We start from the raw sequence: 16257 nt of genomic DNA on the forward strand, positions 1-16257 counted from the left end.
ACGGCGAAGCGTGAGGGACAAAACTGGAATTCGATGCGTTTGCGCGAGCGGTATTCTCTTCAGAGATAGCTTCGCGTTGCTAACGTGTTAGCACAAGCTCCCTCCTTGGTGACTCGCTGATAATTTAGCTAGCTTTTGCTACACAGGTTTGTACGATGCTCTTTACTAATATCATTGCACATGTGAATGTTGAACGGTGAATTATTTTGAGAAATACGAACATAGGCGCTAGGCTAGTTAGCATTTAGTTCGCTTAGCTTTCGCTTTGAATGGTGTACGAACGTAATGTTGCTTGGCCAACTTTTACAATCGATTTGATGTGTAGTGGGGATTAAACATAAGCGACTGGTTTTTATACGGCGTGTAGACCGATTTATCTTATATTTACATTTATGTCGTGACTGGGTTTTCAAGTGCTGTTAAAATTGAAGGTTAAAGCGCAACACTTGTTGATTTAGCGTGATAATATACATTAGTAGCGGTCGTTGTTTAGTTTAATGGGGCCTTATTGTTTATTATTACATGGAATGTGAGAGTTAATAAAAGCAGTGCAAGAGGAAAACTGAATGTGTTTTAGCTATTAATACAATTGCATAGCAGATGGCCGCTCGTGAACCTTTTTTTTTTTTTTTTTAAACAAAGCACATATTTTCCATTAGAACGGCACACAGCTTATCAAAAGTCTCACCAAAAATGAAATGATTTGATTTTACTCAGTACTGACTTATGCTGTGTGACACCTGGACCTATTTAAGTGAAACATAAAGCTATTTTTCTGTTGTATGAAAGGCAGCAAGTAGATACAACGTTTAATCAGTACATTGTGCCATCAAGTGGAAGAGCAATTTTCTTGTTTTGCTTGTCATTGTATGTCGATGGCATGGATAGAGGACCAAGTTGTAAATAATTAATACTTTTTGGACCAATTAAGTGAAATGGGATGATTTCCCAGTACACATTTGACCTTTCACAGCACAGTAGTGTGGAATCACTGCATAAATCCGGCCTCTCTCTTTGCATCATCATCGTCGTTCCTCCTCCCATCTACCTCCACCTCCTCCCTTGCTCTCATCGGTCACAGTTTTCAAGCTTTTCTCTGTCCATTTACACACGGACAAATCTGAACGCACACAAGTATTTTTAGACTTTCTGTTCTCTCACAACATTTTAGGTCACCGGTGGGACTTTGATCGCAATGGGGGTGAAAGACCGGCCTCAATGTTACTTTGATGTGGAGCTAAATCGGGAGCCAGGTAAAATCTTTTTGCATTTCAAATGAGTATGATTTCATGTAAGAGGAGATTTAGGTTTTTATCATCCATATTTCGTGTTGACATCTATCATAACAGGATACACTGAAAACATCTTGAAGACCATTACCCAAACTTAGACAGGATGTCATCCATTTTTATTTGGAGCAACCATTTTGGGAAAGTTCCAGATTTTGTACTTGAACAACCATCAACTATGAAATTAACGAAAATGAGCATTAGTCGTAAGCAAATATCCCAGACAGATGTGGGCGGAGCCTTATGTCAAGTTTGATGACCATTTGCATGATTAGTCATGAAAACAAGGATATTGAAGTCCTTGGAAAGTTTGACAGAAAATTATCCCCCAAGACTAGTTTCATCTGTTGACATGAAATTAAAGTGTATTTATCAATCATAACATCATATATGAAAAAGGCTCATGGACCCATGCCCAAAACTGTACACCTGGTCTTAGTTTATTTCATCCATTTTGGGGAAATTCCAGGGCTTTTACTTTGGAGTAACTCCAACTTGGAATTATCCAAAATGACCTCCAATTTGAAGCAGGTATCTTAGACAGATAGGTGGCGCTAAATTGCGACAGTGTTTCATTTAAAACAGTCATCTGACAAGCCACCATTGCTTTCACCACACCGGAACGGTAGAATTAAGTGTCAGGTGTTCCCCTTCACGCCTGAATTCCCTTTCACACAGCTGCCATTTGTTACGCGGACACACCTCACCTCCCCCTTTCACATTGACCAACAACACGGGAAAAGCTGACTACGGCAGGCGATGTGAAAGGGGTTTTTGTCCCAAAAAAGTTCGTTACACCTTTTTCGAAACTGATTCTCTTCTCGATTTTTGTTTTGCAGTTGGGCGAATTGTCTTTCAGCTCTTTTCTGACATTTGTCCCAAGACCAGCAAAAACTTTCTCTGTTTGTGCACTGGTGAGTGAGAGAACCTTGCTTGTTTTCCATTCGCGTTAGAAACAGCTTAGAGTTGAGTTAAAAACAATAAATCGTGTGTCAGGATTGAAAAGGGCCCGCTTGGCGGTGTCCATATTTCACTGAGCAGCCAGGACACAGGCACTTGGACCATTTTTCTTCACACTTATCGTCACAAAATCTGCCAGTCTCATCTGCAGATTATTTTTTTGTATAACCTGTTCACTCAAATAAACTAGCCATAGACTAGAAACCCAAGACTCCCATCTTCAACAACCAGCCCTTTGTTGTTTTGCCCCTCATGCTCGCTAAATGAAATATCTGTAAGGTGAGAGTGTCGTCATCTCAAATTTCTTCTTTCCCCACAAGAAAAGTACCGGTTTGGTTTGTTGTGCGAGCCTTTCACTGTGCGCTTGTTGACAGTCTTCCGTATCCCTTTTGCAGGTGAAAAGGGAGCCGGCAAAATAACAGGGAAAAAGCTGTGCTACAAAGGCTCCACGTTTCACCGAGTTGTAAAGAACTTTATGATCCAAGGTGGCGACTTCACCGAAGGTGATGACGCTGTCTCGTATATCCAGATGTTGCTCAATGCTTTCTAATTTTCCTTCACACTAGAGTTCACCTTGAGGATAAGCTGTCAGAAACATCCTTTGCCAAAATATTCAGTTGCCACGTTTCACGCGAAAGTTTAGTCTCAAATATGTCACTGTTTCACAGGAAACGGAAGAGGAGGCGAGTCCATATATGGCGGCTACTTTGAAGGTAATTAGCACTCAAGCGATCTAATCACCCAATTTGTGTTGTCTCTCAAATGTTTCATTTAAACTTCTGATACAGTAAAGCCTCGATTCTCGAACGTCTCCGTTTTCGATTGAAAATTTCGCAATTTTTTTTTTTTTTTTGCTTCTGTTTTCGAGCGAAAATCGGTACTTGAACGCCCCCCACAAAACCTGGAAATAACATAATGCGCGCGGTACAAGCCGCTGACCCACCCACGACGCGTTTTGTTGTAGTCTATTCGAATGCACTCCAAAAAAAAAAAAAAACGGAAATGACATAATGCGCGCGGGGCAACCAGTGCACTTTTGTTATTCAGTATAACGCAACGCAGCCTCTGAACGCAGACGTCTCCCGGGAGTGACTGTTGTTTTTCTTCTCATCGAGGAGTACCGTATTAACCCCTAATCATGGCTCCAAAGAAGACAAGTTGCTTGTTTAAAGTTATTCTGCACTTTTGTTCATAAAAGTTTACAAGGCCGGGGACCGTGTCGCTACGGATACGGTAATGCACTCCCAGCCTAGCGTAGTCTACTACAACTTAAGCACATATTTTAAATAAAAAATAAATATATTTCTTCAGTTATTATATTATATTAAGTATTTAAAGTATACACGTATTTCTACTATGCAGTTTATTATCAGGAAAAGCTAAGAAAAAAAATGCTTTAAAAAGAAAAATTTTTTTAGGGTTGGAACGCATTATTTCTTTTTCCATTCATTGTAATGGAATCATCGATTCAATTTTCGAACAAATCACTTCTCGAACCGTTTTCTGGAACGGATTGTGGTCGAGAACCGAGGCATCGCTGTATTTAGGAACGAGCAAATGATTGTCAGCTGCTTTTCGGAAATTTTGGGTATCAGAATTTACTTACACAGATTTCATTTGTGGACTATCCGAGCTACACTACCGGTCAAAGCAACAGGAGAGAGACAGTACGGATTGTCGAGGCATTTAATGGTCACACTTGGATAAATACCTTTGCTTTATAGTGTTAGGTCAATTCATAATGGGTAGAGTGAGGCAGTTTATTTTTGTTGTTTTTTTTTTGTGAGGGGTAGGGCAGCCAGTGCACCCGTCTGATTGGGACACTCCCGTCTGCTCCCCTTTTTTTAGAAAATGAGCAATTCAGATCAGTTCAACAGTTACAGTGTGAAATACAATTCTATAGAAACATCAACAGCATTTGTAATTGCTTTGCCCCGACATTTGCTCACAAGTAGCATGCGGTGCAAGGTGGTTACTCTTCCTGTCCCGACTCGATACTCGTACTGTTGACCGTTTTGCGCTGAAAAATCTCTGGCCGGTAGTGTAGCTGAATGTCCCTGCTGACGTTCATGTCACCTCCTATGTACAGTAGTGAACGCTTATGGGCTTTTCTTGACCAAAAATCAGCATGGAGAAGTTGGCATTCTCTTTATTTAAAGGTCCAATCCTCTTGCCTAAAATTCTCCAACGTTATTCTTTTATTTGTAGAGGGGTCTTTTGCAAAAATGAGAAGGTAAGCCCATTTACACATGCCCACACTGTCCCCTCCACCACCACCACCACCACCACTTGCCCTCAAACCATATTTACACTGAGTGGATCTGACGGGAGCTTTTCCATTCCCCTTCCAAATACCTCAGCTCGCTCACATTTCTTTTTATATTACATTGTTAAAAAACGGCAACTGCCCTTCACAAGGTTGCCACGGCACACTCCCCGTAGTACCACAGTGGCACTATTGGCTTTAGTTGCGCAGGGTTGACATTTGATCATTTAGCTGTCCTCAAGTAAAAGTGAAGCAATTTTTTATTTCTGGCACTTTGATAAATATGGTCTATTTTTTTTCTCCACTTACCAATTCCGATGTTGTTTGATTCCATTTGCAAATAGAAATCTCAGTGATGTGAAGAAGCACCGGATTTTTTTCGAGGGGCCGGTGGGTGAGGCGACGGCTGGCTTTGACGGATTACTTTAATACCAGCCTTTTAGCATTGAGTTATATTTCCTGTCTTTGGCTCAATGTTAAAATCGACACACTTTGCTGGATTGCGCGCCTCACATAACAACCCCCCTCTCCCATCCTCCCTTGTTTTTCTGCTTTCAACAGATGAGAATCTCACCCTCAAACACGATCGGGCCTTCCTGCTGTCCATGGCCAATCGCGGAAAAGACACCAACGGTTCACAGTTCTTCATGTGAGCATCATTCTTTGATCATACCCCCCCCCATCACCATTTTAATAACTGATTTTTTTTTTTTAAAAAAGCACATCTTTATCATTGCTTCTGAGTAAGTGCCACTTTTGCTGTCGTGTCTCTTAACCTGCTTGGGCATCGACAACCCTCCCCCAATCCTTATGTGAAGTTTAGAAATGCGAAACATCGATTCAAACCCTTTTTTACCCACAAATGTGTTACATTTCTTCTCTTGCCGTTTTTTGTGTAAAATTTACAGAAACTCTAGCATCCTGCTCTTCCAAGGTAATGTGTCTCCAAGGCTGTGCTTTTCTCTCTTTCTCTCTCTCTCTCTCACTCTCCTGACTACATGTAGTAGTTTGTATTTGAAAGCATTTTGCTGAGTGTTGACTTTGGATGTGAACAGTAGTCACAAATGGCTCGAGGTAACAGATTTAAAGGGGACCTCCATAGGCAATATACAAATTTGGAGTTCACCCAAAATTGGAAAATATTGGGAAAATCCAATTTGTGTTCAATCCACAAAAGAACTTGAGCTTCTTTCGACGGTTTGATTTGACTGAATTGGAACCCTAAATTCACAGTATCTTTGCAATCGTATCTCTTTTGAGCAAAAGGTCTTTATCTTTTCCCATCGTAAAATAACACCAGGCTCTGCCAACTTTCGCTTTTTGTTCTCATTCTTGTTCTCTTTTTTTTTTTTTTCTCCTTTTTTCTGGTCCTCATCTCGCCGTCGGTCGACACACGCCTGGCTTGGTTTTTGCACCATCAGCACAACCAAAATGGCGCCTCATCTTGATGGGTATGTTGTCCCCACACCACCCTGCCCTCCTCGCTTTGTGTACCAACTTGAGTTATCTCACCTTTCCTACGCGCTGTGCTGCAGAGTCCATGTTGTCTTCGGCCTCGTCATCTCCGGCTTTGAGGTGATAAAGAAGATCGAGGGGCTGAAGACAGATTCGGCGAGCCGGCCGTACGCCGATGTCAGGGTGGTGGACTGTGGACAGCTGATCACCAAGTCTGCTAATGACAGTAAATTAAACATACTAAGTTACAAAGGGGGAAACAGTTATTTGATTTGATGATTATTTTATTGCACGGTGAATCAGCTGGTAAAGCGTTGGCCTCACAGTTCTGAGGTCCTGGGTTCAATCCCGGACCCGCCTGTGTGGAGTTTGCGTGTTCTCCCCGTGCCTGCATGGGTTTTTACAGGGCACTCCGGTTTCTTCCCCCATCCCAAAAACATGCAACATTTATTGGACACTCTAAATTGTCCCTAGGTGTGATTGTGATTGTGAGTGTGGCTGTTTGTCTCGATGTGCCCTGCAATTGGCTTGGCCGTGACCCTCGTGAGGATAAACTGCTAAGAAAATGGATGGATTATTTGATTTGAGTAAATACTCAGCGAAGGCTGGTTTTCACCATAAATAAATGGTGTTTTGAGCTCCTCCGGTTATTGAAGATCAGCAAGAGGCTCAGCGGTGTTCACTTGGTACTCACCCACCTGGTGCCTTCAAGCTCGCTTGTACTGAGCAGAACAAAACTTTTAATGAATGACTGTTTGATAGCTCTTCTACTTGTACTGTGGTTGAACTGTTATTTCAGGAGTAAGTAAAAATGATTTAAAGAATGTCTGCTGTGTCCTTTTTTTTTCCAGTTCTGGAAGGCAAAAGGATTAGGGCATCCCATTCCTCCGACTCCTCCCTCAACTCCCACGATTCATCACCATCAAGCTCCTTTTCTGGGGAGTCTGAGAGCGACTCTGAAAAGTCCAGATATCGCAAGCGCAAGAGACACGGAAAGAATAAACGATCCAAAAAGCGGAGGAGGGTGTCCAACGGAAAGAAAAATGTTGACCTTGAAACTGCCAAACAAAGGTGAGAAATTGTAAACGTCTAAGTTAATAGTTACTGTCACATAAAATCAATGAATGAATTTGCTTGGTTTTATGTTTGTAAAAAAAAAAAAAAAATTGTCTCGCATTTCAAGCTCCCATGAGCCTGTCGAAGAAGAAATGGGAGACACTGACCACGGCGGGAAGAGGGAAAAGCTCGTCGTCCGACCGGAGGAGATCCCGCCCGTGCCCGAGAACCGTTTCCTGCTTCGACAGGACATACAAGCACAGGAGACCAAAGCAGAGATGTCAGTTTACGCTGGATTCAATTCCGCTCTAAAGTTGTTCATCATCTTAAAGTGTGATTTTTGTTGTCCGATTTTCCAGAGTTGAGAAGCAAGAATCCACACTTGAGGCTGAGCAGAAACCAGCAGTATCAAAGTCTGGACGGAAGATTAGAGGCAGAGGAACAATCGTATGTGATTATCTTCAAAAGTTTCAGTTGCCATTAAATCCATGTATAAGATCAGTGGTTCCCCAAATTTTTAAGACATTATTAGTTGTTGGCGGAAACCCTGAGCCCTGCCCATACTCTTAACAATGCCAAAAGAAAGGAAAAATATGATTTTGATATTTAATCAAGCAGAAATAATGACCCCCCAAAATAGAACAAATAATCACACTAAAAAGCCCACATCAAAGATGAACACAGAAGGACTTGATTGATTCCAAGGAATTAAAATTCATTATTGCAGCATATCGTGACAATGATTTTTCCATCGCAGAAGAAAAATGGTCAACCTACAGTTGCTTGATTACATTTTGGATATTGTATTTATTTTATTTAATTGTGAGGACCTTCTCATATTAAATCTTTTTAAGAAAAAAAAATACAATGTGTGATTTTAGGCAGCATGGTGAAATTGTGAGTACCATTTTGGTCTCACTAGTCTTGAATTTTGGGGTTCAGTTGTAATATAGTTGTTTGTGTATATGTGCACTATGATTGGGCTGCGACCAGTCTGGGGTGTCACCTGCCTGTCACCAATCAGCTGGTATAGACTTCAGCTCACCCATGACCCGATAGAAAAATGATAGATGATGATATGTGTAATTGGTTTGTCTGCAGAGATATCACACACCCACGAGGTCGAAATCTCGATCTGTGTCAGTCGGTGAATGCGGTAGCAGTGAAACTCCGCCCCACTGGAAAGAGGAGATGATGCGAACGAAAGCATATCACCCTCCGAGTGTTGAGAGATGGAGCAAAGGAGACCGGTATAATTCCATAATCCGCTTTGTCCTTGAGCATGTTTATGACTTAACGCGCTGAAATTGTTGTTCCTTGTGCAGATGGGATGACAGAAGTGACTCTGGGTGGTCTAGGTCCTCTGAGCACTCGTCAGGATCGGCGAGGTCAAGCCTTCAACGGCCAGCTAAAAAAGAGAAGAAAAGAGCTAAACACAAGAGGAAGGCCAAAAAACGTAAGCATGGGAGGAAGAGAAGCTCCAAAAGCAAACCTCAAGAATGTATTGCATCAGAGGGAGAAAGGTCACCCTCTTCAAGAAGGTCCAATGTCAGAACATCTCGCTCCCCATCTCGTTCCTCTTCAAGTCAGCGTTACATGAGACCGCGGTCCTCTTTGTCCAGGTCTTACTCCCGATCACGCTTATCCACTCGATCCAGATCGAGGGCGAGGTCTTATTCAAGGTCAAGATCTTATTCACGATCCAGAAGCCCGTCTCGCTCTAGAAGTTGCTCTCGAGCTCGATCGAGGTCCCGGTCCTATTCTCGATCTAGGTCCAGACATAGGTCGAGGTCGTTTACGCCAAGCAGGAAAAGGTGTTCGCCCAAATCTCCAAGAAAGCAGAAATCTAGCAAGTCCAAAACAGACGTAACAATCCATACACCTGTGAAGCTTTCTGAAAGCAAAGTCACACCAGCATCCAGAGTCACGGCTGTCCCAGCTACAGAGAACGTTCCTGTGATTCCACTGAGCGACAGCCCTCCACCCTCCCGGTGGAAGCCCGGTCAGAAACCTTGGAAGCCCTCTTACATCCATACTCAGGACAGCAAGGCCCAAGTAACTTCAGTGAACTTAAGCGTAGGACAACCAGTTTTGGAGCAGGCGGCAAGTTCAGTTCTGGAAAAATGTCTACCTGATGACTCAGAGAGAGACAAATGTGTGACACAGCGGTCGCCCAGCAGATCCTCTAGAAGCAAATCCTACAGCCGCTCTAGAAGCAGGAGTGCCACGAAGTCCAGCTCCAGATCTCGTTACAGCAGCAGATCAGACTCTGTACATTCAGCACACAAGAAGAAGAAATCCCTTGACAAAGATTGGAAAAAGTACTACCGTTCTCTAAAGAGAATCAAGAATATAGACAAGTACATTTCAGCTGCAAGTGCTGAAGGTGTCCTGTCAGAGAAGAATGCAAGTGTCGAGCCGAGTCCTGATAAAGATGTTTCAAAGGGAAGTAAAGAGCGATCTGAATTTCAGGATGGAGAGACAATGAATAACAGTTCAACGCAGGTGGATAGCTTTAATAACCTGTCTGGATGGGACAGTGAGAGCGATAAGGTGAGCCAAACCAACAGTGATTCCTTGTCAAAGCATCAGAAACCATCTGGCAGCATGCTTGACAAGAGTTCTGGCCTTACGGGGTGGAATTCCGACAGTGATCCTGAAAACATAACCACCAGGGCGCTGCCTTTATCAGAGAAAGAAGAAGGTGAGGCGAGTTCTGAATCGGAACAGGAAACCTACAAAATGGCCTCCAACACTGTGGAAGCTCCTGTTTCTGGCCTTTCCCAGGTGAGTCCAGGGAAGGCCTTTGAGTCAGAGAAACACAAGAGCAAGAGGAAGTCCAAACGGAAACACAAACACAAGAATCGAGGAGAGGGCAAAAGCAGTTCTCATCATGTGAAGGAGAAGAGTAAGCGATCTAAAAAGAAACGTCAGAAGCTGAAGGAGACTTTTCATTGGCAGCCACCTTTGGAGTACGGTGAGGAGGATGACGAAGATGATTGCAAGAGAGAAAAACGGAGCCCAGCTACTGCTGATGTGAGGAGCGACAAAGACCCAAATGTAACCTCTTCGAACAAGAATTCTAATAGATTGGATAATAAGGCTCCACTGAGGGTAAAAGACTATAATTATAAAAATACCAAACTATCTGAGCCTCATCATCAGTCCTCCGCCAGGAACAGTAGTAACACATCCAACGTCAAAGAGCAGAACTCTATGGATGATATGGACATCTGTACTCCCGAGCATGACACTGAAACCACAGTTGAAGCTGGAGCCGTGCACAATTCCTTGAATAACACCCCAGAAAAAACGCTAAAAACTACCTCTCATTTGCCCGCCAAGGCAAGTAAAGATGCCCATCCGCACCTGCAGAGCCTAGAACAATCCTCTCTTCCCACCACAGATACGGACAAGCCAACCAGCACTGTAATCAATTTCAAATGGAGGCCCTTGAAAGGATTGCCTTCGCTACAGAATGTGAACACAGCGCAGCTCATGACCAAAAATCTCCACATTCAGCAGAGCCAGAAGTCCAATGCTCAAGGAGTGCGCATGGAGATCAAGAGCAAGAGCAGGGTCCGGCCGGGATCGCTTTTCGACGAGGTCCGCAAGACAGTGCGTCTCAACCAGAGGCCCAGGAACCAGGAGAGCTCTGGCGAGGAAAGCTCCCCGTCGGCAAGCGTAACCAGAGACAACTCCCAGAGGAACTCGCACTCTGCCCCTCGGCGGTCTCGCTCAGCTTCCAGTCAACGTTCCCGTGCCAGAGACTGGTCACACTCCTACAGCAGGTCCAGGAGTCGATCGCGTAGCTCAAGCTACTCCTCCAGGTTAGAATGAACACTTTTAACTAAACTGCAAGCACAAGTGCACCAGCGTTATTATATATTCAAAATATTAGCATGGATTGTAGAACAGTAACGCGCTGTACGACTTACTGTGCCGACGTTCCCTCTAATTTTTTGACGTGTCTGAGCAAACACACTCAGCCCGTGAGCTTCCCCCTTTGACCACTGTGAGCAACATCAGGCATATGCACTGTGGTCAGATCGGTGTTATCCATTGAAGTTACATTCCTCATCAAAAGATTCAGATTACAGCATTTACATTGCCATCAGAAAATTTTAAGAACAATTTCGTGTTTTTGCAAACTTGCAATGAAAATGTCAACAAACACAAAAATACATTTCTAACCAAACCAAGCCAACTACCAACTGTAAATTTGGAATGTCGCTTCCAACTTTTTCCTTTATTTATTTTTAACCCACAATGATATCCCCGCCTGTTTTTCTTGGTTTAAAACTGAATTATGGCATGCAGGATATTTTTAGCAATGCACGTTGAAAGCTGAATGACGCTACCAAACAGTTTTAAGGTTAATGTTATGAGGTCTCCTATTTTTAAAAATACAGAATTAGCTTTTTGGGCACTGTATTGTCTGTGCTTTCATCCTCGATCAGGCTGCGCCAAGGTGGAATTTTAACATTATACACTATCTCATCCTGTACTTTCTACTTTGGCTTCAGACCAGACTTTTTTTTTACTCAAAAAAAGAGGAAAATATCGTCCAGTTTCACCACTTTTTCCTTCATTATTATTATTATTCACATACTCTGACATTCATTAAAGCAACAGCATTTTTTTTTTTTTTTTTTTAAGTTTACTTTTGCCTTTATTATCTAGAGTAAACATAAGCAGCGTGTCTAACTCGTCTTTGCGCTACGTTGCCCAGACTGTGTTTCTAACTAAAGCTGGTGGGCGGTGTTTGTAATTGTGAGTGTACCCCTTTAAGAGCGGGAGGTGGGTGGTGTCGGGTAAACAAGGAAGTAGAGTGTGTGGTACGGTGTGGCCGAGCAGCAGCTTGTTAGAGACCACGTGTTTAAAAAAAAAGTCAGGCTGTGGTTCACTGCACTGGATCAGTTTTCATGTGCGCTGAGTATGTGCTACAAGTGCGCAATTGCGCAGGTGCGGAGCTTAGAGGGAATATTCCTATGAACCTCCTCATTTGCCTTCTGTGATATGTTCCAGAACCACCTACAATAAGTGAGAATCGGTGACAGATTTATGTATTTTGAAACTATTTCAAGTATTCCTTAGGGGCCTATTCTCATGCTCGCACAATTTTCCAAATATAAGGTGAAATGATCTCATATCAGAGTGATAATTTTAAAAGAAAAAAACAGTTAAACATTACGAACGCAAGTGCATATCTTTCTAGATTCTTCGTCATTTTGGACATAGTAATCAGCAAAGTTTGAATGGAGACAACCGAGGGATGCTTGATTAAACTGCGATATAGCGGAGGGAATATTGTCAAGTGGAGGAAGTTGGTAACAGAGGTTCCGCTCGCTTTCAGGGATCGAAGCCGGAGTCGACAGAGACACAGCCGGGGGCGGTCCCGCAGCAGCACATACCGAAGCTACAGAAGCCACAGGTAGACCTTGATTTTATCATTTGTGATTTGTAAATTTTTTTTTTTTTTTTTTTTATCATGAATTTTGTCTCAAACATGGTTGCGTCTCCCCTCATGTCAAGCCGGACATACAGTAGAAGTCACTCCAGAAGTCACTCCTATAATCACCACAGGAGATCCAGGTACACCTTGTCCTTTCATTCATTCAATTATTTTATATTTACAGCCTGGAAGTATTTTTCCACGCAAATCGTTGAACTAACGGTGTCCACGTATGGTCTGCTCGAAGTTCGCTGGGTGAGGAGCCAGCCACCCTTGTGAGGATAAGCGGCTTGGAGAATGGATGGATGTAATTGTTGCTTGACTTCTGTGTTGTAGATTTGCGATAGAATCAGGCGCGTTCTGACAAATTTGGATTCCATCGCTGCTATAGCAACGGGGCTATCATAAATCAATGAGGCTTTGTACTTGAGATATCAATATGGACGAGAATAAAGGCATCATCTCCACATTTTCCGATCACGTTCGATGTAACTCTACAAGGTCAAATGCCGGAAACTCACCCGAGCCAGATTACGGCGGTAATGTGCTTTGCGTTTTGGTTGTGAATTGCCAAAAATACATTTGCCTACTCGAGAAGCGGAGAAAAGAAATGATTGATTGAATCATTTTGAGTTAAATTCAGTGTATTGTTTGGTTTCCCCACTGCCGGATTTATAAAGCTTATCTTAAATATGACTGCCTCTCTCCTTCTTCGCCGCAGGTCTGCCTCCTCTGACAGCTATTCCAGTTGGAGTCGCAGCGCGAGCCGGAGGCGAGGACGCCGCAGAAGTGACAGTTACCGGAGTTCAGACCGCAGATCTCGGTAAGAAGACTACAGCTCCTCAAATTAAAAAAAAAAAAAGAAAGTTGCATTCGCTAAATTATATACCAATACATGTGATGAACGACAGAGGAGCATCTGTTATGATTTTTTAAAGACACTGTTATATATGTAATATAAGTATGAGTGAGCTATATGGTGGTTCGGTTTTTATTTTTTTGACCCAAAATTGTTTTTGATAGCGCATTGCTAATTGCCATGGCTACCTTTTACCATTTTGCCGTCTCAAAACCTGTAGACCAGTTTTGTACCATACATTCTACCAATATATGAAGTTTAAAGGGAAATTCTGGTGGTTTGGAGTGACAATGTATCCATTAAGTCACGTAATATGGACTCTATCTTGATAATGTGATGTTAAATCCTCTCATTTAATCGTGTTTTGAGAACATTTTTATCGACAATGACGAATTTTCGGGGACGCTGCCGTTTTCGGGAGTCACATGACCCATGTGCGCAGATGTGACGTGTTACGTGCCGTTCCAAACCCTCGATTACACGGGACATCATTATGCTCAGCGCTGATTTCTCTGATTTATTCTTATCTGATGAAGAAATAGGAGTATCGGTTGATCGGGAAGACGGAGGAATACTTCCATCCAGACATGAACCTGTGGCTGTAAATAATGTTGAATATTCGGGTAGTTCTTTGGGCGGAATGATGCGGAGTCTGACCAGCGAGCTCCACCGAGTGGCGGAGCCATGAGCGAGCTCCCCGCCGAGCGCCAGGGGAGCGAACTCCGGGGCTACCACTTGGCTGTAAATAATGTTGAAGAGTCGGGTGGTTCTTCGGGTGGAATGATGCGGAGTGTGACGAGGTCGGCGGAGCCGTGAGCTCGTTACCCGGCGAGCTCACCGCTCCAGGGAGCGAGCTCAGCTCACGGCTCTGCCTCTCGACGGAGCTAGCTCCTCAGACTCCGCGTCATTCCACCCGGAGAACCATCCGAATATTAAACATTATTTACAGCCACAGGTTCATATCTGTATGGACGTTTTCCTCTGTCTTCCCGATCAACCGATACTGCTATTTCTTCATCGAATGAGGATAAATCCGAGAAATCAGCCCTGGGCAAAATTGTGTCCCATGTAAACTAGCGTTTGGAACGGCACGTAACGCGTCACATCCGCGCACGTAGGTCATGTTACTCGCGCAAATGGCGGCGCCCCTGAAAATTCGTAATCGTCGATAAAAAATCTTCTCAAAACACAATTAAATGAGAGAGGATTGAACATCACATTGTCAAGATAGAGTACATAATGCATGACCTATTGGATACACTTGATCCAAACCACCTTTAAGGGTTGAAATGGATCCCTCATAAATACGAATAAAACACGTTAGTATGCAGTATTTTCATATTTCTTTGTGTGTGTGGGGGCGGAGGTGAATCAATTCATGACAGCCATAGTAGTGTCATAGATACTTTAAAAGATATATTCTTTAGTTGTTTTTTTCACTATTTACAACAATCTGCGTCTGGATGACCCGTCTTGACGCCAAAATGTCTGGTTAACACCGCGCAGGTCCTCACGCTCGTCCAGTCGCAGTTCATCCAGACGCTGGCGTCGCAGTCGGAGCAGCCGCTACAGCTGAGACGTTAGCAACCCGCCATCATCTGTTACAGGCCAGTTAGTTCAACACCAAAAGCAACTGAGGCCATGGGGCCGCTTTTTGCGTACTGATCCACGACTGTCCTACGTGCTTGGAAATGAATGTAATGTATCAAAAAGATTGTACAATACAGCTAACAACATTGTATGGTAATCATACTTATGGGAAGATGTTATGTTTATGATGTAAATAATCTTTTTGTTTTCTTTGTTCATGACTTTCATGTTCATGTTTCAGCTGTCATGTGTTCATGTCATGTTGCCCCCCACCAAAAGGTTTTGTGAAAGAGTTTTAATTGATGTCGCTATACGGATGTTTCACTGGTGTAATAATGATGATGAAAATCTGGTTTATCATTTGGTTACGAACAATAGTGATGCGCAATAAAAAAAAAAAAAAAACACTTCTATTAGTGAGTTCCAAACTGCCCAGTGCTGGTCTCTAGTGGCTGGAGGTCAGTAGTACAAGATCATTTTATAGATCGTCCTCTCACTGGCTGGTAAGTGTGTTCTTTTATTTTTCAAAATTCATATTCACACTTATTTTGTAGGTGGACTTTTAGACTGACTGTTAGACTTGTGCATGAATTTTGAGCTGTATTGGTTATATTTTCTCGAGCATTAGTCTTTGGCTTCCACATTGACTGTTCTTCAGCTGACTCGATGAGGTCATCCATCTGGTTACGACGCTCCGCGGACTCCTCCCTGGTGAGGTGTTCCGGGCACATCCCAACAGGGACGGCATCTCATCTGACCTGGGAACGCCTCGGGATTCCCCCCCCCCCCCCCCAGAAAAGATGAAGGAAATCTGGGTTGTCCTGCCCAAGATGGTACCACAGCGACCCGACCCCGGATAAATGCAATGTATGTTTTGCTCCTACATTTCCACCCTGTTGGCTAAATTGCAATGGGCAGAAAGAAAAAAAGAATGGCATCTATCGATCCATCCATTTTATTTGCCACTTATCCTTACGAGGGTTGCGGGGAATTAGCCTTGAGCTGGTTGCCAGCCAATCGCAGGACACATCGTGACAAACAGCCGCACTCACAATCACACCTAGGGGCAATTTTGGGTGTCCAATGAATGTTGCATGTTTTTGGGATGTGGGGGGGGGGGGGACCGGAGTGCCTGGAGAAAACGCACGCAGGCACGGGGAGAACATGCAAAATTCCTCACAAGCGCCACCGTGTACTTGTCATCTAAACTAAGTTTTATTTGTGAACAGGTTGCTAAAATTTACTGAGCAATAGCTCGTTTGGATTTAAAGAGACCCTGACAGTAGAATTAAATATGAACTAATTACCAATTTGAAGATTTTTTTTT

General features: G+C 43.2%; 1 protein-coding gene across 3 annotated transcripts; it reads left to right on the forward strand.

Moving 5' to 3' along the window:
• Positions 1-3: 3 nt before the first annotated feature.
• On the forward strand, positions 4-15337 carry nktr (natural killer cell triggering receptor). Of its 3 annotated transcripts, XM_061804640.1 has the most exons (17): positions 4-146; positions 1172-1253; positions 2129-2203; positions 2645-2752; positions 2918-2962; positions 5077-5164; positions 5937-5966; positions 6051-6196; positions 6822-7041; positions 7154-7306; positions 7386-7473; positions 8128-8276; positions 8352-10856; positions 12383-12460; positions 12562-12621; positions 13203-13304; positions 14847-15337. In XM_061804640.1, exons 2-17 carry the CDS (start codon positions 1196-1198, stop codon positions 14914-14916), a joined length of 3975 nt encoding a protein of 1324 aa, XP_061660624.1. In that variant the 5' UTR covers positions 4-146; positions 1172-1195; the 3' UTR covers positions 14917-15337. The 3 variants fall into 3 exon arrangements, with proteins under 3 accessions (XP_061660624.1, XP_061660625.1, XP_061660626.1); XM_061804641.1 differs by lacking the exons at positions 4-146; positions 1172-1253; positions 2129-2203 and adding an exon at positions 4458-4482 and having other exon boundaries at positions 2684-2752; XM_061804642.1 differs by lacking the exons at positions 4-146; positions 1172-1253; positions 2129-2203; positions 2645-2752; positions 2918-2962 and adding an exon at positions 5424-5449 and having other exon boundaries at positions 5091-5164.
• The last annotated feature ends 920 nt before the right edge of the window (positions 15338-16257 follow it).

Source organism: Syngnathoides biaculeatus, chromosome 19, assembly GCF_019802595.1.
Source record: "Syngnathoides biaculeatus isolate LvHL_M chromosome 19, ASM1980259v1, whole genome shotgun sequence".
Taxonomy (NCBI): Eukaryota; Metazoa; Chordata; class Actinopteri; order Syngnathiformes; family Syngnathidae; genus Syngnathoides; species Syngnathoides biaculeatus.

Coding starts and splice junctions, on each gene's coding strand:
- nktr (XM_061804640.1), top strand. CDS start 1,196: ATGGGGGTGAAAGACCGGCCTCAATGTTACTTTGATGTGGAGCTAAAT. Junction 2,963..5,076: donor ATATGGCGGCTACTTTGAAG/GTAATTAGCACT, acceptor TGCTTTCAACAG/ATGAGAATCTCACCCTCAAA. Junction 12,461..12,561: donor CGAAGCTACAGAAGCCACAG/GTAGACCTTGAT, acceptor CCTCATGTCAAG/CCGGACATACAGTAGAAGTC.